Genomic DNA, 16,209 nt, shown 5'->3' on the forward strand with positions numbered 1-16,209 from the left:
CTATGGTTGCAAATATCAAAAAATTTCTATATGTGACAGGGCACCAGAGTTAAGTTAGGGTTTTTCAAAATGCTGACATGCCGAGCTCAAAAGGTTCGCCATCACTATTAGTCCCTGCTTACATAGAGTCTCTCTCTACCACTGCTCACTTTACAAAATGACTTGGCCCATCAAGGAGATAGAGCTGGGATAGTATTGGACCAACTAGTGGCTTGTTGACCTTAGGTCAGTTAAACACAAATTTATTGTTTCAACCATTGAGTTGAATCAGCGAGGTTTTACTAGATATTTAACTAAAAAGATAATGGACCCTTTCCACATTTTCACTTAGTTAAATACAAATGACCTGCCATCCAAGAAATTTTACTTTGGGTGGCCACATGGAAGCCACGTAAAATTAAATCAATCTAAGCATATTGTAGATATTATTATTATCAGATCAAATTTTATTATCAAATTTCCAGTGCTAACCTCAGTTTCAAGAATCTAGGACTTTTCTCAGTGTTTCAGTTCATGATAAAATAATAAATTTCTTTATAATAATTAATATCAATATGCTATGTTTATTTATAATGTACTATTATAAAGAACAAGTGGTATTTGTAATGATAAACCAGAAAACCACAATTCAGTTGGCTCTGTAAAATATTAATCTTTCCACTGAGCACTCTTCATAATATTCAATGAACATCAGCTTTTATGCTAAAAAGTTATGGTTTATTTGTAGTAAGATACATTTCAGAAATGAGAACATTCAAATCAAACTGTGAAGAACAGTAAGAAATTAGGAATTTAGGCTAAATACCCTGACTAGGCTCAAGCATCCAGAGGTCAGGATCTAGGAGGAAGACATAAAACTAGAACATAATAGTAGATTAGAAGTAACATACTTAGATGGTCAGAAGGAAAAGGTATTGAAGCCTAAAAAACAGCTGAGGAAATTACATGCATTCATTGATTTGGGACAAAATGTAGTTAAAGATAGAATATGAATTAAGAGGACAGGGTGGAATTTGGGGTAGAAAACATTAAAATTTGTACAGGGGAAAAATAATTTTATAGGAATGAGGGGGTATAGATAACCGGAAGAGGTCAGATTTTGGGAGTTAGCCATGGAAAACAATGAAGTGCAGCATGATAGAATTACCCAACCCCTTTGGAATATGTCGAATAATCCAGCTACTCAATTTAGCTTCATTCTGAAATAAGGACCAATGGAGGCAGCCTGCAAAGTTGATACATGTTTTTCTGTGGAACTATGAGCATGTGGGCCTGGTGGCCTGTGGGGGAGCTTGGTAGTAAGAGGCAAGCAAGGAAGCCCTGTCTCTTTTGAGTGGGTGGCAGCTGGAGTTGGGGGTGGTGGATGGAGTAAGGGGTGGGGGGGGGGGCAGCTCACTCAAGCTGTTCTCTGTAGTCTCACACATACAGATAATTTCCTCCTATGATTTACTACCACAGATGGTAAATTTTGTCAACTTACTATTTCCAGTTGCAAAGGACATAATCTATATGTATATGAGTACCAAGATGCTTTAAGGAAAAAGATGAATTTAATGACCCTTCCCTAAGTTTCTCCTTGTCTTTATTGCTTACTTGCTAGTACTTCTGGATTTTAATTCTTTTCCTTTCCTTTTAAATTTATTGCTTGATGGAAATAATTGGGAGGTTTGGGTATTTTACAACAGTGGGAGTCTTTATTAGCTTTTAAGTAGATAAAAATATCTTTTCTTCCCCATAGTGCAAAGTGAAATGGGCTGTTACTACCATCTCAGTAAATTAAATTACTTAAAAAAAATAAAAGAAATAGATTGTGAAAATGTTTAGCCAAAGGAGTTCTCCAGCTGACTGAACATTTATGGGCACTTCGCCACCAAGGCGAGGTAAATTCACCTACAAGTAGCTATTTAAAAGCATGTGTATAATGATAGTTGTTAAACTTGCCCAACTGAATTGCACCTAACTTTCAGACAATAGAGTAGAATATATATACAACCAAATTGATGATAACTAAAAGGGCGACAGAATAATAACTGACAAGAGTATGAATAGTCCAACTGTGGAAGCTCAACTTGGGGAGACGGACTAATTAGCAGTAATGAATTGAACTTAAAAGACAATTTAATTGGAGAGTAAAAAACACACATATGTGCACCATGTTTGGTGACTTCTGGTTGGGAAGTAATCGGCTTTGTTTTGAGTCAGGTATTTTCCAGAAAGGCGTGGGGAATTAGGTCAATCAAACTGTGTACTCCATCCTATGCCCACATCTTTAAGGAAATGGCAATCTAAATGCAATAAGAATCAGCTTTCTCAATCTCGATTGCACATTTGAATCAGCTGGGTGCTATTTTAAAATAGGGTGGCCTTGGTGACACCCCCAAAATTCTGATGTAATTGATCTGGGAGAGGGATTCCGTGTGTTTATAAAATCACCTCAGATGTGTCAAAGTTGCAGCTAGAGCTGGGAACCGTTTCTTTAAAGGGCAGTTTGTGTGGTTCATGAAATTCCAAATGGGAAATGAAGCACTGCATTTCTCGGCTTCCATTAAGGGTGGCGTGGGTTGGTTGTTCTGCTCCTCAGCAGAAGCTGAGAAAGCAGCTGTAGCAGTGTCCTGCCCCCTCCATATCCAGGAAGCAGAGTCGGTCTCTACTGCGCATCATAACTTTGGGATGCGTCATTCATGAGAGACGAAGGCTGAGCATTTGGCTGAGAGGTGAGGAAAATGGCTATAGAGATTGAAGGTGTGGAATTTATTCTCCATAAGAGCCGTTTTGGATCAGTTGGATAGGTTGTTATTTTAAAAAAGAAAAAAAAATGAGTTCTTTTTTGATACATATGACCTAGACAGCAGGCTCCAATGGCTCCTAGAAAGCCATGCGCTATGCCAACAATAGCAGACATAGAGAAGCTGCATGTGGCACCGGGCTTTCTCTTGGTGACTTCATCAGCATCTATACCTGAGATCAGAAATCAACTGTAAACTTCTTAGTCCCTCTTTTTCTCTTTCCTTGTCATTTTTTATACACCTCCAGTATTATCTTGTACCATAAATGATATCACCTTGGAAAACATGATCACATTTGTCTTCCATATTAGGATATGGGTTCTTTAAGGTTATGGACATCTTTAGTCATTCTAATATCTTTAGCTCTCAGAATAATGCCAGGCATGCAAATATTTGTAGATAGAAAATGTTTGTGTGCCGTCCTACTTCCCCTTATTTAAATTCAAAGCTGAGAACAGATGGGAGATGATAGAAAAAGAAAGGAAAAGGGAGGAGCTTACAGTTTTTAAGTCAAAATTCTTCTAAATAAAACCCAATTCTCTAACAAACGTCTCTCATAAATTCATACATTCTTTTATCACGCATTTCTTGAAGTAGGTTAACCAGATAGAAAGAACCCAGTCAGAAATAACTCTGACAGCACGGAGCTTACCTTGGGGGAAAGCAGACAGGAAAAGAGCAGAGAGATACATAATCACCATATATTTAACATTTTGATAAATGCTATAAAGGAAATAAACAGGGAATGGCTGACATATGTGAGACCCCTTTAGAAACATGACATTTATGCCATGACTTAAAAGATCACCATAATCCCACTGTAAATAGTTGGGAAAAGAATATCCCAGTCAAAGGGAATTCTTCAGATACATAGGCTCAAACATGGGAAGAGGTTTGGTGAGATTGAAAAATAGAAAAAAAAAAGCTTTCTAACATATCCACAAAACAAAACCTCCTTATCATTAGATGACCCTTGACCTATCCTCTTTTAGAAAATCACCAAAGTTCTCTTGAGCTTTGTGTTACACGCCATCATACACCCAGGGGCAGGTTCAATGGCTTGAGTGTCGCTTAAGATCTTCACTAAAAGGTCATTGGGCATCTATTCTGCCAGAGCATGTTTGATCTAAATGACCTGAATGGTGACTTCAGAACTCCTACCTGGAGGTTCAAGTCTGACTTCTAAGGACCAAGGTCCTGTGAGGGCAACTGTTTGTCTGCGATCCACTGAGAGCTTTATTGTGCAGTTGGAAGACCAGGATCTTCACAAGAAAACATGCAATGCAAACTGGCTGCGAGCTCTTTTCTCCCTCTGCTTTGCTGACTTCGATCACGTAGTCTCAAATATCAGGTTTGTCTCATTCTATTCATTCTAAAGAAGTTCTTTGAGTAAAGAACCTTTTTTTTTTTTTTTAATATGCTCAGCACCTACCATAATGCCTAGCTCACAGACAGTTAGCCCCAAGCTAAATAGTTTTTATATGTTTTGTTACGGTTCAAAAAAATAATCAAAGAATATAAATATTTTTGTGACACGACACTGAAAATTACACAAAACTCAAGTTTCAGTGTTTACACATCATATTTTTATTGAAATAGAGGCTCACTCCCTTCATTGATATTTTGCCTAAGCCTACTTTCACACTGTAATGGCAGCCTGCCTTTCAGGAGTTGCCAGATACCCTGGTTTGCAAGCCTAAAATGCAAGGGTGGGCAAAAGTAGGTCTACAGTTGTTTACACTTAGCTAATATGCTAAGTGTCTGGCTGTCCGACAAGTTGCTATAATGCACACTGATCACCACCAGGGTCAATGCAGGAGCTGCCATGACATGCACTGTCCGTTTACAGAGAAACAGCATCGTGGATCTGGCACCCACAAAGCAACACTTGGCTTCACCCAGCTGGTACACAGGCCTTGCCACCACCCCAGAGCGACAGCCCACCAAATTGCAGCCAACACTGCTGAGACCCCATGGTGCAAAATGCGGCTCACAGCCCAGCCAAGCCTGGACATGGTGGCTGTGGGCACTGCGTAATGATGTCACATAGCAACGCCCGGCTTCATCTCTACCTAGCAACTACCCTCCTTGCAGTTTCTTCAGCCCAGGAAAACTACTTGCTTTATAGCCAGGTGGAAACATTTCACACTTTAACCAAATGTCTGTGAAGCGTTTTCCCCTGCCTCATCTCATTTGATCCTCACAGAAGTCCTCAAGTAGATAGACAGGAGACTTGGTGGAATCCTGTTTTCTGTTCATTAGCCAGAAAATGAAGATTTAGAAAACTTAGAAAGTTGACCTGACTGAAAAGAAGTAAGAAATGGTGGACCTTGAAAATGACTTCAGGTTTTCTCACTGCGCAGAATATAGTTAAAAACTGCTGCAGTTATATATTTTATCCTTTGTTCTCCCTGCATGATCTATAATAATAATCTGCTTGGTGTTGATATTTACTGCTGTGTTGCTGAAAATTACCTGAAAGAGAAGTTGGGGTGCTTCACTGGGCTGGAAAAAGTTTAGCTAAATCAGAAAGCAGGTCTAATTAAGCAAGTTTATTCTATATCTATAAAAGGCTAAGTTGACTTGTGCATGCACGATACAGATAAAGCTCTCACTAGCACCAATTACACGTGTGTTTTTTGATCTGTAATTGTCAATTGTGAATTTGGTTGACACTTCTATTACAGAGAAAGGGTGAATAGCAATATTAAAATATTTATTCTAATTAATTTCCTTTCAATGTGCATAAATTTGTGCACCAGGCCACTAGTAATACTATAATTACTACATAACCCTATATAATAAAAGCCCAGTGACCGCATGGCGGAAAAACCAGAATGACGGGTCAAAGAGTTGCTATGATGCACAATGACCACCAGGGGGCAGACACTCAAGCACGAGCTACCCCCTGGTAGTCCATGTGCTACCACAGTGAGAGTGCCAATTGGCTGACTGGGATGAGCAGCTGCTCCTGCTGCCAACCCTGGGCCAACAGGCAGGGACCCAGGCTGTGATCTTTGCCACCTCGCCCCAGGCTCCTCCTCCTCGCTCCTTGCTGCCTCCCCTGGATGCCCATAGGCTGTGCAGCGGTGCCGCCGGGCTCACAGAGCTGACCCCGGAGGCTGGGAGGCAGGTTTGTGGCCTTCGTGGGACTGAGGCCTACTCTGCCACCTCTCAGTGCTATTGTCCCTGGGCCCAGCCCCAACCAGGTCCCCTGGAGAGGCAAGTGCTCTGGCTCCACGGAAGATGCCAGACCAGGGAGCAGCCATTCAGAGGGCAGGTCCACAGCCACTCGGCTGACCAGGATGAGCCACACTCCCACAGCACACTGATCCTCACAGGCCACTCCCACCACCAGTGCACAAATCCCATGCACCAGGCCTCTAGTAAAATATAAGAAAAAACTATTTCATGTGCTCACAACTGTAAACTGGCTGCTGCCACTCCTGTATTTACTACTGGCCCTTCATGGAAAAGTTTGTCAACCTTTGTGACAAATATTTTCCATACGAATGAACGAATACATAAATAAGTGAACTATCATGGCCAGTTCACTTTTATATAATTACTTCTTAATGGTACACACTTCTTGGCAATAACCTAGAACATAGCACATTTTATTAAAAATATGAAACTAGTATTATTTATGCACTATTCTGCCATGCTGTTCTAAAACATATTCAATCAAAATAAAAACTTTAATTGCATTTTCTAAATGGGCTTCACCTATTTTAGTAATTAAATATACATTGCCAAGCTTCTTTTCATTAGGATCAGCCACTACCCTAAAAAGTTCTGTTTAAACTCTATTAAAACCAGCTTACATATCTCTTCTATCGAGTATGTGTATGTCGTCTGTGCTTGTCATTTAAAACCAGCTTACATATCTCTTCTATCGAGTATGTGTATGTCCTTCTGTGCTTGTCATTTGGTTCTAAACGTTTACCCCAGGTATGTAATTCTGCTATTAAAAAAAATACAGAAATGCAGGAAACTCAATCACCTTCCTACTATATAAACTTCATTTCATTTACATATTTAAAAATTTCCTTTTTTTCTTTTACTGACTACCACTGCACTAGTGAACTGGATGTTTGGGAGGATTACAAAATAGGGTATATCTTCAAAATGTGATCAGTCACATTTGGATTATACAAGAAGCATGCTCTTCCATAAAACAAGTTATAAACACGATTAAATATTCAACACAAAAGTATACAAAATACTATATGAACTCACATGGAAATAGAAATAAGCTACTCTGATCATTGTGGAGAAATTGAATTTGGAAGCAAAACAGCTCTACCGTTAATTCCTATTGCCTGTACCTTCTCAGTAGCAGGATTTCTGTAGCTTTTTATTTATTTCCTTTTCCAAATTTCTGAGAAGGGTTGACAAAATAAATTGGACATTTAATCTATTAGATATGCTGATAAGTTTTGGTTTTGTTTGTGTCTTTCTTTTGTATGGTTTTATTTTTAATTTTCCAGGAGAAGATGCGGACTCAAGTAATGATCATTGTCTTCTTTTATTAGGAAAGACTTGTCTTCTGCACATCATTATGTCACCGAAACTTCTATGGGTTTTGTTTTTAGAAAGGAAAGATGTGGGTTTTGAAATTTCGGTGTCTCTATTTTTTATTTAAGTATTTTGGAAGCAAATTTATGTAGAATTCACTTAAATAGGATGTTGCTTGCAATGCACTATTGGGGAGACCTTACTCTTCAAATTCAAGGGCCAGAGCTACAGAAGGAAAGCTTTTTACAAGTTAATACTAGCTAATTAATCCAGCTCATTAGCCTAAAATCTCACTGAATGCTGAGAGTGCTGCCAATGTAATAAGCTTCCCAGCTAATGCAGTCAAAGCTAACTTCAAAGAACGGCTAGTACCTCATTCATTAACTTAATCAACTCTCTAGACACTTCATAGGCAAGGCATCTTGGTAGGAGAGCAATAAAGATGTAAGTGGATGTTGTGTTCTGTTATCCCACAACTGACTTGAACCTTAAAATCTGGACAACCATGAGTGCACAAATAGTACACACTGCCACCTTTAAATAAGAACAGAATAAGGAAAAAAATGCTACTGTGCAACTGTTGTCAGAACTTACAATGATTTGGATAGTCTCGTCAATAAAAAGACAGCATCCAGTGTATTGAGCATTAAGTATTTCACATGCCCATAAACAAAATGGGAGTGAGACAATTACCAGTTTGTACCACTGTCTTCTTGTTTTCCTTTATAGATTTTAGAAACCAAAGATCAATACATTTAATGAGTGTATTTAACAAATATTGATAGATTATTTTATATTTCTCACATTTATTACTTTTTTAGTCTTTGAGACAAAGTGGGGGAAAGATTGTTCTGATTCTTTTTTTCAACAAATATATGAATACCTATTTTGTACCCAAACAATGTCTAGATAATGATCCTTCAGAATGCATTTTAATCCCTGGCCAGTGTGACTCAGTGGTTAGACATTGGCCTGTGCACCAAAGTGTCTCTCTAGGTCAAGGGCAGTACCTGGGTTGCAAGTTCATGGCCACCCCTTTGGGGCACATTGATTTTTAGAGAGAGGGAGAGGGTGAGGGAGTGGGAAGGAGAGACTCGTGGCCAGGGAATTATTCAAAACCCTGTCCTTTTCTTTCTTCCTTACCAGTTCTGGATACTCAAAGCTGGTGAGTGCTTCAAAGTTCTGCAAAGGACATTTTCCCAAGCCCCAAATCAGCTTTTCCTCCAGTTATATTGAATGATAAGCTAGTAAATTCCTCTTTTATTTATTTCATTTTATTTTTTTAATGATCACATTTATTGTCACTTTTCAAAAACTATTTTATTACATAAATAATTCATTAATATATTTCAGCAAAGATTCAAGCAATATAGAAGTAGAGAGAGTAAAAGGGGTGTCCATTTTTGCACCTCTCCCACTCCCATTTTTCTCCCTTAACATAACCAAGTTGGTGTATGCTTCTGGCCACTTGTGTATATCGAGGTTAATAACAAATTTTTCCTAAACATTTTTCTGCTTGTTGCTTTTTCACTTAACATTGTTTAGGTCCTTCCATGTTAGTATATATCATTGTCTTTACTGACTGCATACTTGTGATTTGACATAGAAAATTATAATTGTATTGTCATGGCTCAAAAGAACTTTGAAAAAGAAGTGTGTGATTCGCCTAGTTTTCCAGTAACTCTTTGAAAAAGTAATGGCAGTTTGTAGAGCCACGCTTAAATTGCTAGTTGCTGGAAAAAAAAAAAAATGCTCCACAAAATGAACCCATAGGGCTCTTTTTTTAAAAAAATATATTTTATTGATTTTTTACAGAGAGGAAGGGAGAGGGATAGAGAGCTAGAAACATTGATGAGAGAGAAACATCGATCAGCTGCCTCTTGCACAGCCCCTACTGGGGATGTGCCCGCAACCAAGGTACATGCCCTTGACCGGAATTGAACCTGGGACCCTTGAGTCCGCAGGCTGACGCTCTATCCACTGAGCCAAACCAGTCAGGGCAGGGCTCTTTTTTTAACATATTTTTTTAAGCTGTAACCAGTTTGGCTCAGTGGATAGAGCGTCGGCCTGCGTACTGAAGGGTCCCAGGTTCGATTCCTGTCAAGGGCATGTACCTTGGTCATGGGCACATCCCCAGTGGGGGGTGTGCAGGAGGCAGCTGATCGATGTTTCTCTCTCATGGATGTTTCTAACTCTCTATCCCTCTCCATTCCTCTCTGTAAAAAAAATCAATAAAATATATTTTTAAAATACTGTAAAAAATTTTTAGTCAGAAACATCAATGAGAGAGAAACATCCATCAGCTGCCTCCTGCACACCCCCCACTGGGGATGTGCCAGCGACCAAGGTACATGCCCTTGACCGGAATCGAACCTGGGACCCTTCAGTCCGCAGGCTGACGCTCTATCCACTGAGCCAAACCGGTTAGCAGGGGTGGGCAAAGTTTTTGACTCGAGGGCCACAATGGGTTCTTAAACTGGACCGGAGGGCCGGAACAAAAGCATGGATGGAGTGTTTGTGTGAACTAATATAAATTCAAGTAAACATCATTACATAAAAGGGTACGGTCTTTTTTTTTTTTAGTTTTATTCATTTCAAACGGGCCGGATCCGGCCCACGGGTCGTAGTTTGCCCACGGCTGGGTTAGGGCCATAGGGCTCCTTTAACTCATTCATTTATCTAATGTAAGTTGTAGGAATTTAAAAGAGTTTTTTTAATTTAATGATGGAATAAACAACAAACAATAAAACAAACATCTTTATTAAAAAAAAACACAACAACTTTGTTCATTTGAATGGTAAATTGGAAAGGTAGTAATCAGGGCTCCAATTTTCATCTTGATACAGAAAACAGTTGTTAACTTTTGGGTTCAAGCTATTTCTCAAAATTGTGTTTTAAAATTAGCTTTAAAACAAGTACTTTCTAAAATAGTGTCATGTGATGTTGAAAGTTTTACTTTTTAACTCACAGAAATGATGCTTAGATGCTTGGTGTTTTCTGATTAAGAAGCAAGCCTGCATTGGACAAAAAAAAATGAAATAGGCCCTTTCATTGCAGAATGGGATTAAATAATATGATTTGATACATTGGCTTAGATTTATTAATTATCTTGTGTCTCTGTAAATTATAAATGGCTTCAGATATTCAAAACTTAGAAAGGCAAAATTTATGAAAAAGCAATTGTGATTTTAATGATCTCAGTTGAGGAGTGAGGGATGAAATCAGATTGACAGGAACTGTGAATTTCACAGCTCGGTCCAATGTTTGATATGCTTTTTTGAAATGAGATGAAAGACCTGTGATTCTGCTTATTCCGAGCCAGCTGCATGGGTGTTTTGCTCCTGGACTCTTGTGCCTGTAATGAGCTTCTGTGAGCCCTAGCGGGTGCTAGGTTCTCTACCTCAGTGACTCCACAAGGCTTTACACCCAAGAAGAAATAGACTCTACTTCTTGATAAGAAGAGCTAGAAACAATTGTGGTCATTTGTGCACAATTCTGGGGTGGAATATATAATACTTTGGAGCTGTCACAGTCGTGTGTCAAATTAGATAGAGGAAGCTGTTTGGCCATCAGTATATGAAGAGGACGCTGGTGACATTTATGTTCCTGGTTTCAGTTGTTTTTGAGACCTGTGAAACCTCCAGTATAGCTATTAAATTCTTTCTTGTGTCTATGAGTCCATTAAGTTTCCCTGTTATCCAATTAACATAAGTGATGTGAAGTTCTGTAAAATTTAATCAAGGCTCCTGAAAAAAAAAAAAAAAACTTTATTCAAACTTGTTTACATTTTCTTATTTCCTGGCCATTCTTGTCACCTATTAATAAAGTAAATAGAATAAAGGCTGTTATATATTCATTTAGCTATTGCCCTTCATTTTTGATTAATTTTATTTCCAATAAACCAAGTGTCCATCTTAATTAAGCAATTCAACTATATTGAATTTGTCATCTGTATTTATAGGATGGTATTTTTTAAATGGTCCGAGTAGTCAGATACTACCCTTTAATTCTAAAAATTAGAGACCAAATGTCATTTAGGAAATTGAAAATCAACTTTTTATGACTTCAATTGAAAGAACTTATATTGAAATGTGAACAATGTTCATGAAAAGTTAATAAATAAGACTAATGATAGTGCATGGTAATTTTAGAATGATTAGGCTATTAAACTACTTATACTAATGCTAATATCTTTGAGAAAAGAGTATAACAATATTGGAATTTCATGCTCATAAAAAAAAAAAACCCTGAACTTCAAAAGCTTTTCATGATCACTTATATCAAGAGCCCATTTCACAATGTTCTCACATTTATATACAGACACATTTCTCATTTTAAATATAATTATTATGGATGTGAAATTATGGGATCTGAATCAATTTGCAGACTTTTAAGCTCCACATGTTTCTCTCTAATTTTGCCCTTCCTCCCAAGATTTAAAAATTCTCTCTACCCCTGACTTCCCTCTTTGACTCACTAATGCTATGAGTCAATGTAATTGAAAGGAGTGTGTCCTTTTATACTCCCTCCAACATGTTGGAAGCAAAACATATTCTAGGGCCTAGCCCTAGGCAAAAGGTATATGGTGTTTTTAGGAAATCAGAACATATACTAAGGATTCTAAGCTTCTGAGTGCAAGTGCACAAAGTGATACTGAAGCCTTGGTTAATGAACCCCTCTGTGAACCTTCCCACCCTTGCATCTCTCTGAAGAGAAACCAGAAGACGAGAGACGGAGCACGTGTTCAGGAAAGATACTGTCACTATTGAGTAAACTAGAGTGAGAATATGCCTTTTCTGTATATTCTTTCTCTTTTTTTCTTTTTTTTATCTTTAATTTCTTTATTGGTTAAGGTATTACAAATGTGTCCTCATCCCCCCATTAACCCCCAACCTCCCCCTCCCCCCCCCCCCCCACACGCTCATGCTCTCATCCCCCTGTTGTCCGTGTCCATTGGTTTGGCTTATATGCATGCATACAAGTCCTTTGGTTGATCTCTTCCCCTTACCCCCACCCTCCCCTACTTTCCCTCTGGGGATTGATAGTCTGATCACTGTTTCTCTGTCTTTGGATCTGTCCCTGTTCATCAGTCTATGTTGTTCTCTATATTCCACAAATGAGTAAGATCATGTGGTATTTATCGTTCTCTGACTTTCTTTCTTGATAATCAGGGAATACTTTCAGAGTTATCCAAAGTTTATAGCAGTGAATGAAGTGTCATTATTATCCTCATTTTTAGAGGATTCACAGGAAACTCAGGAGAATTAAAGTGACTTTAATTAGGGATAATAATTGTTCCTCCCCTTTGTAACTGACCTCACATTTAGTTGTAAAATATTGCTCTACAGAAGTTTACATGCCACTGATACCATAGTAAATAGCTCATTGTTAATAAAAGGAGCCAAGGGAAGGCCAGACATTATAGGCATTTCATTTGGGAAGCTTCAGCAGGAAGCTGCAATTTTGCAGCTCCCAGTGAATCACCAGCTCATTTCCCACAAAACACAGGAGGAAGGAGTACAACAAATGGGAGACAGAGGCCTGCACAGTGACGTTGGGGTGACTAGGGAAGGTGCCTGTCAGTCACTCCTGGGAACAGAAATCATTGGCCAGAATGGGTGTGGCCACTGCCAGCCCCTGAAAATGTGGTGATACATAATCTCCTAAACAAAGGGGTTTGCTTTCTTGTTGCTCTTAGCTCTCTCTTGCGGCTCTTAGCACATGGGGCTCTCTTGTTCCCTGCATTCACCAGTGTTTCCTCCACAGCCATGGCCCTGTGGACCCTATAAGCAATGGGCTGATAGACTGCAGCAGAGAACACAAGCTAAACCAGCCTGATGCTGGATTGCACTCTTCTAACATAGAATGGAAACTCTTTTTAAAAAAATATATATTTTTATTGATTTCAGAGAGGAAGGAAGAGGGAGAGAGAGATAGAAACAATCATGATGAGAGAGAATCATGGATCAGCTGCCTCCTGCAAGTCCCCCACTGGGGATCCAGCCTACAACCCGGGCATATGCCCCTGACCGGAATCAAACCTGGGACCTTTCAGTTCGCAGGCCGACGCTCTATCCACTGAGCCAAATAGGCTAGGGCTGAATGGAAACTCTGGACACTGGCTCTGATTTTAGCCTGTTAGGCAACATGGGACTTATTCTTTGGTGGGACACAGGGAAATGGGACCTTGGGAGCTCAGGGAATAAAGCTTTCTATAATATTTCATCCTCCCATGCAAGTTTTAGAAAATTATTTTTCTTGGAGTATCACAAGAATTCTACTCCCATGAGCAACAGGTGGGGACGAGGACCTCTCTCCACTGGCAACACCTTTATAGAAAGTTCAATTCAATTTGAGTTCAAATGTTCATATGAATTTTAGGATAGTGTAATATATTCCCCTAGTAACTAGGGCCTAGTGAGATCCTTCCTTCATTCTACGTACCACACCCCTTATCTGTAAATAAAGAGTAGCTTCCAATGCAATCAATGAGCAGTCAAGCACACAAATGAGGCCATCTTTAAGTAGTGTTTTGCTCTGCTACAGAATGAAGTCTATCGAAGAGCTGATGGAACACAGGGACCATTTGGAAAAACTTAAGAGCACATTTACAAAAATACTAAATGCACATTAAGGGGAACTTAAGGATAGGTTTGTTTTGACTGCTGGAAGGGAAACCATGATACACATGGGGACTCAGGTGGTTAATGCACTGCCCATTATTACTATACAGTACAGACCTCAGTCTCTTAGATCCTCAGAAACCACAAAGTCAGTTGATCACATAGTGCCCTACAGAATACATTTTAAGAGTGAATAAGCGAACATCTCAGATATGCTTTCAGAGCTTGCCAATTCACTTGGCTGTCGAATTCTGGCTCTTGGACTATTGTGCAAGAAACTTTACAATGTGTTTTGCCCTGCTAGAGGTTCTAAGCCCATCTCGAATACAATAGAGAAAATGGCAGTAAATTGAAGTAAAAAATAAACTGTAATCGCAAAGCAGTTTATTTGAGTTCAGAGATGATGCAATATATAAACTTAAAGCTCTGCAGTGAAAGCCGACTGCTTGACATCTGAATCAATTTAATCTGAAGACAAATACCATGGTGCCTAAGATATAAAATTGTTCATTTCCATTATATTTCAACTTGAAGGACATTATTTTGCATTGAAAATGCAGTCATGTTAACAAATGAGCTACTGGATATATCTATATATATATATATATATATATATATATATAGATAGATAGATAGATAGATAGAGAGAGAGAGGTAGATATACATATATATATATATATATATATATATATATATATATAGAGAGAGAGAGAGAGAGAGAGAGAGAGAGGTAGATATATATATATATATATATATATATAGAGAGAGAGAGAGAGAGAGAGGTAGATATATATATATATATATATATATATAGAGAGAGAGAGAGATATAGAATTATATAGATATATATATATACTAACAATCACTATTTTGTTTAATGTTCATTAATATTTGAATCAGCAGTTGATGACTTAAAGCAGCATGAAAGAAAACAAAATACAAGCCTGTGTCATCTTATCTTTCCAAAGCATTTTTACCATCCATCTTCTCTCTCACACCCAGGTCCCGCACCATGTGAAGCCCTTGCCGTATTACAGCTACGACCAGCCGGTGACGGGGTACTGCCAGGCTCACCAGCCGCTCCACGTCAACAAGGGCTATGAAGCCGTGTCCCTGGAACAGGACGAAACCCCCGGCCTGGAGCTCGGGCGTGACCACAGCTTCATCGCCACCATCGCCAGGTCAGCAGCACCAACCATTTACCTGGAGAGATTAACAAACTGATGCAACAGCAACTCCTTACTAGGGGACTCCAAGAGCGGGGAAGGAGGGCCTTCGTCTTAAAGAAGAATGGATGTCCAACATTGCGCAATCAAGGCGGCTCATGTTCCTGGGAAAACATTTATGACCGATTGGAAAGGAAAAACAAAACTGCCGACAGAGAGCAGATGCGTCTACAACCTAACCAGGAGAACCACAGACCTTTCTTTGCTTTAAAACGCACCACAAACCAACAAACGCGCTCCTGGATGTAAATAGTAAACGTGTTGAGTTCTTATAAAAATAGATTTCATCCTAGCTACACATAGGTTTGTTTGTACATTTGCTTTTTCTGCTCTGCATGGTTCCTGGCCTGGAGGACCACAGGGCGGGGAGAACCTGGGGAGGGTGGGACGTTGGGGAAACAGTACGAGTTTTCCTTGTTAGCTATGTCTAACGCTTGGACTTTTTGTTTCGATTGCTTTGTTTCATTTTTTCCCTTTAAAAATGATGTTTGTTCTTGTCTGGTTTGTTTGATTTTTATTGTTCACCTAGTCAAGTGATTCTGTTTCCGGTTCTGAACATGGGCAGCAAGCTTATGTTGTACCAAAAGAAAATTTGCTTTACCACAGACCACAGATGAACAAAGTTGACCACCAGGTCTGACAGAACTACTGCAATGAAGACCCAATAGAAGGTGCGGGAATGACGTTTCCTGGCACTCGCAGTACACAGTGTGAGGAGCTTTGCTTTTTTCCTGTTGGCCGCCCTCACTGTGCGTTTTCACTGTGTGAGAAGGCTGAAGGAGGGACCCCTGAAGACCTCCAAGAGAAATTACCAGCAGAAACTTCCTCATGGGGACCAGGGGGTCTATGAACTACGATGGTCATGTGGTCAATGAATGAAACTGCCAAGCCAACAAATCTCTAAATACGAGATAATGTGTAACATTGATTTTTTTAAATTATCAATTAATTTTTTGTGTAGTTTTATCAATAAAAGAAAAAAATGTTGGAAAAATAAATATATTGTTCTGTGGTTGGTACACCACAGCCATCTAAGGTTGAGTGTTTTATCTCTAT

At 39.1% G+C, this 16,209-nt stretch overlaps 1 protein-coding gene across 1 annotated transcript in view; it reads left to right on the plus strand.

The window, feature by feature from the left end:
* LRRTM4 (leucine rich repeat transmembrane neuronal 4) overlaps nt 1–15,508 on the plus strand; it is a 697,721-nt gene extending 682,213 nt beyond the window's left edge. Inside the window, exon 4 of the mRNA XM_036333993.1 lies at nt 14,930–15,508. Within this exon, the coding sequence (XP_036189886.1) occupies nt 14,930–15,151 (222 nt within the window). The 3' untranslated portion in view covers nt 15,152–15,508. The remainder of the gene's footprint in view (nt 1–14,929) is intronic.
* Nucleotides 15,509–16,209: the final 701 nt, after the last annotated feature.

Source organism: Myotis myotis, unplaced genomic scaffold (assembly GCF_014108235.1).
Source record: "Myotis myotis isolate mMyoMyo1 unplaced genomic scaffold, mMyoMyo1.p scaffold_m19_p_14, whole genome shotgun sequence".
Lineage (NCBI taxonomy): Eukaryota > Metazoa > Chordata > Mammalia > Chiroptera > Vespertilionidae > Myotis > Myotis myotis.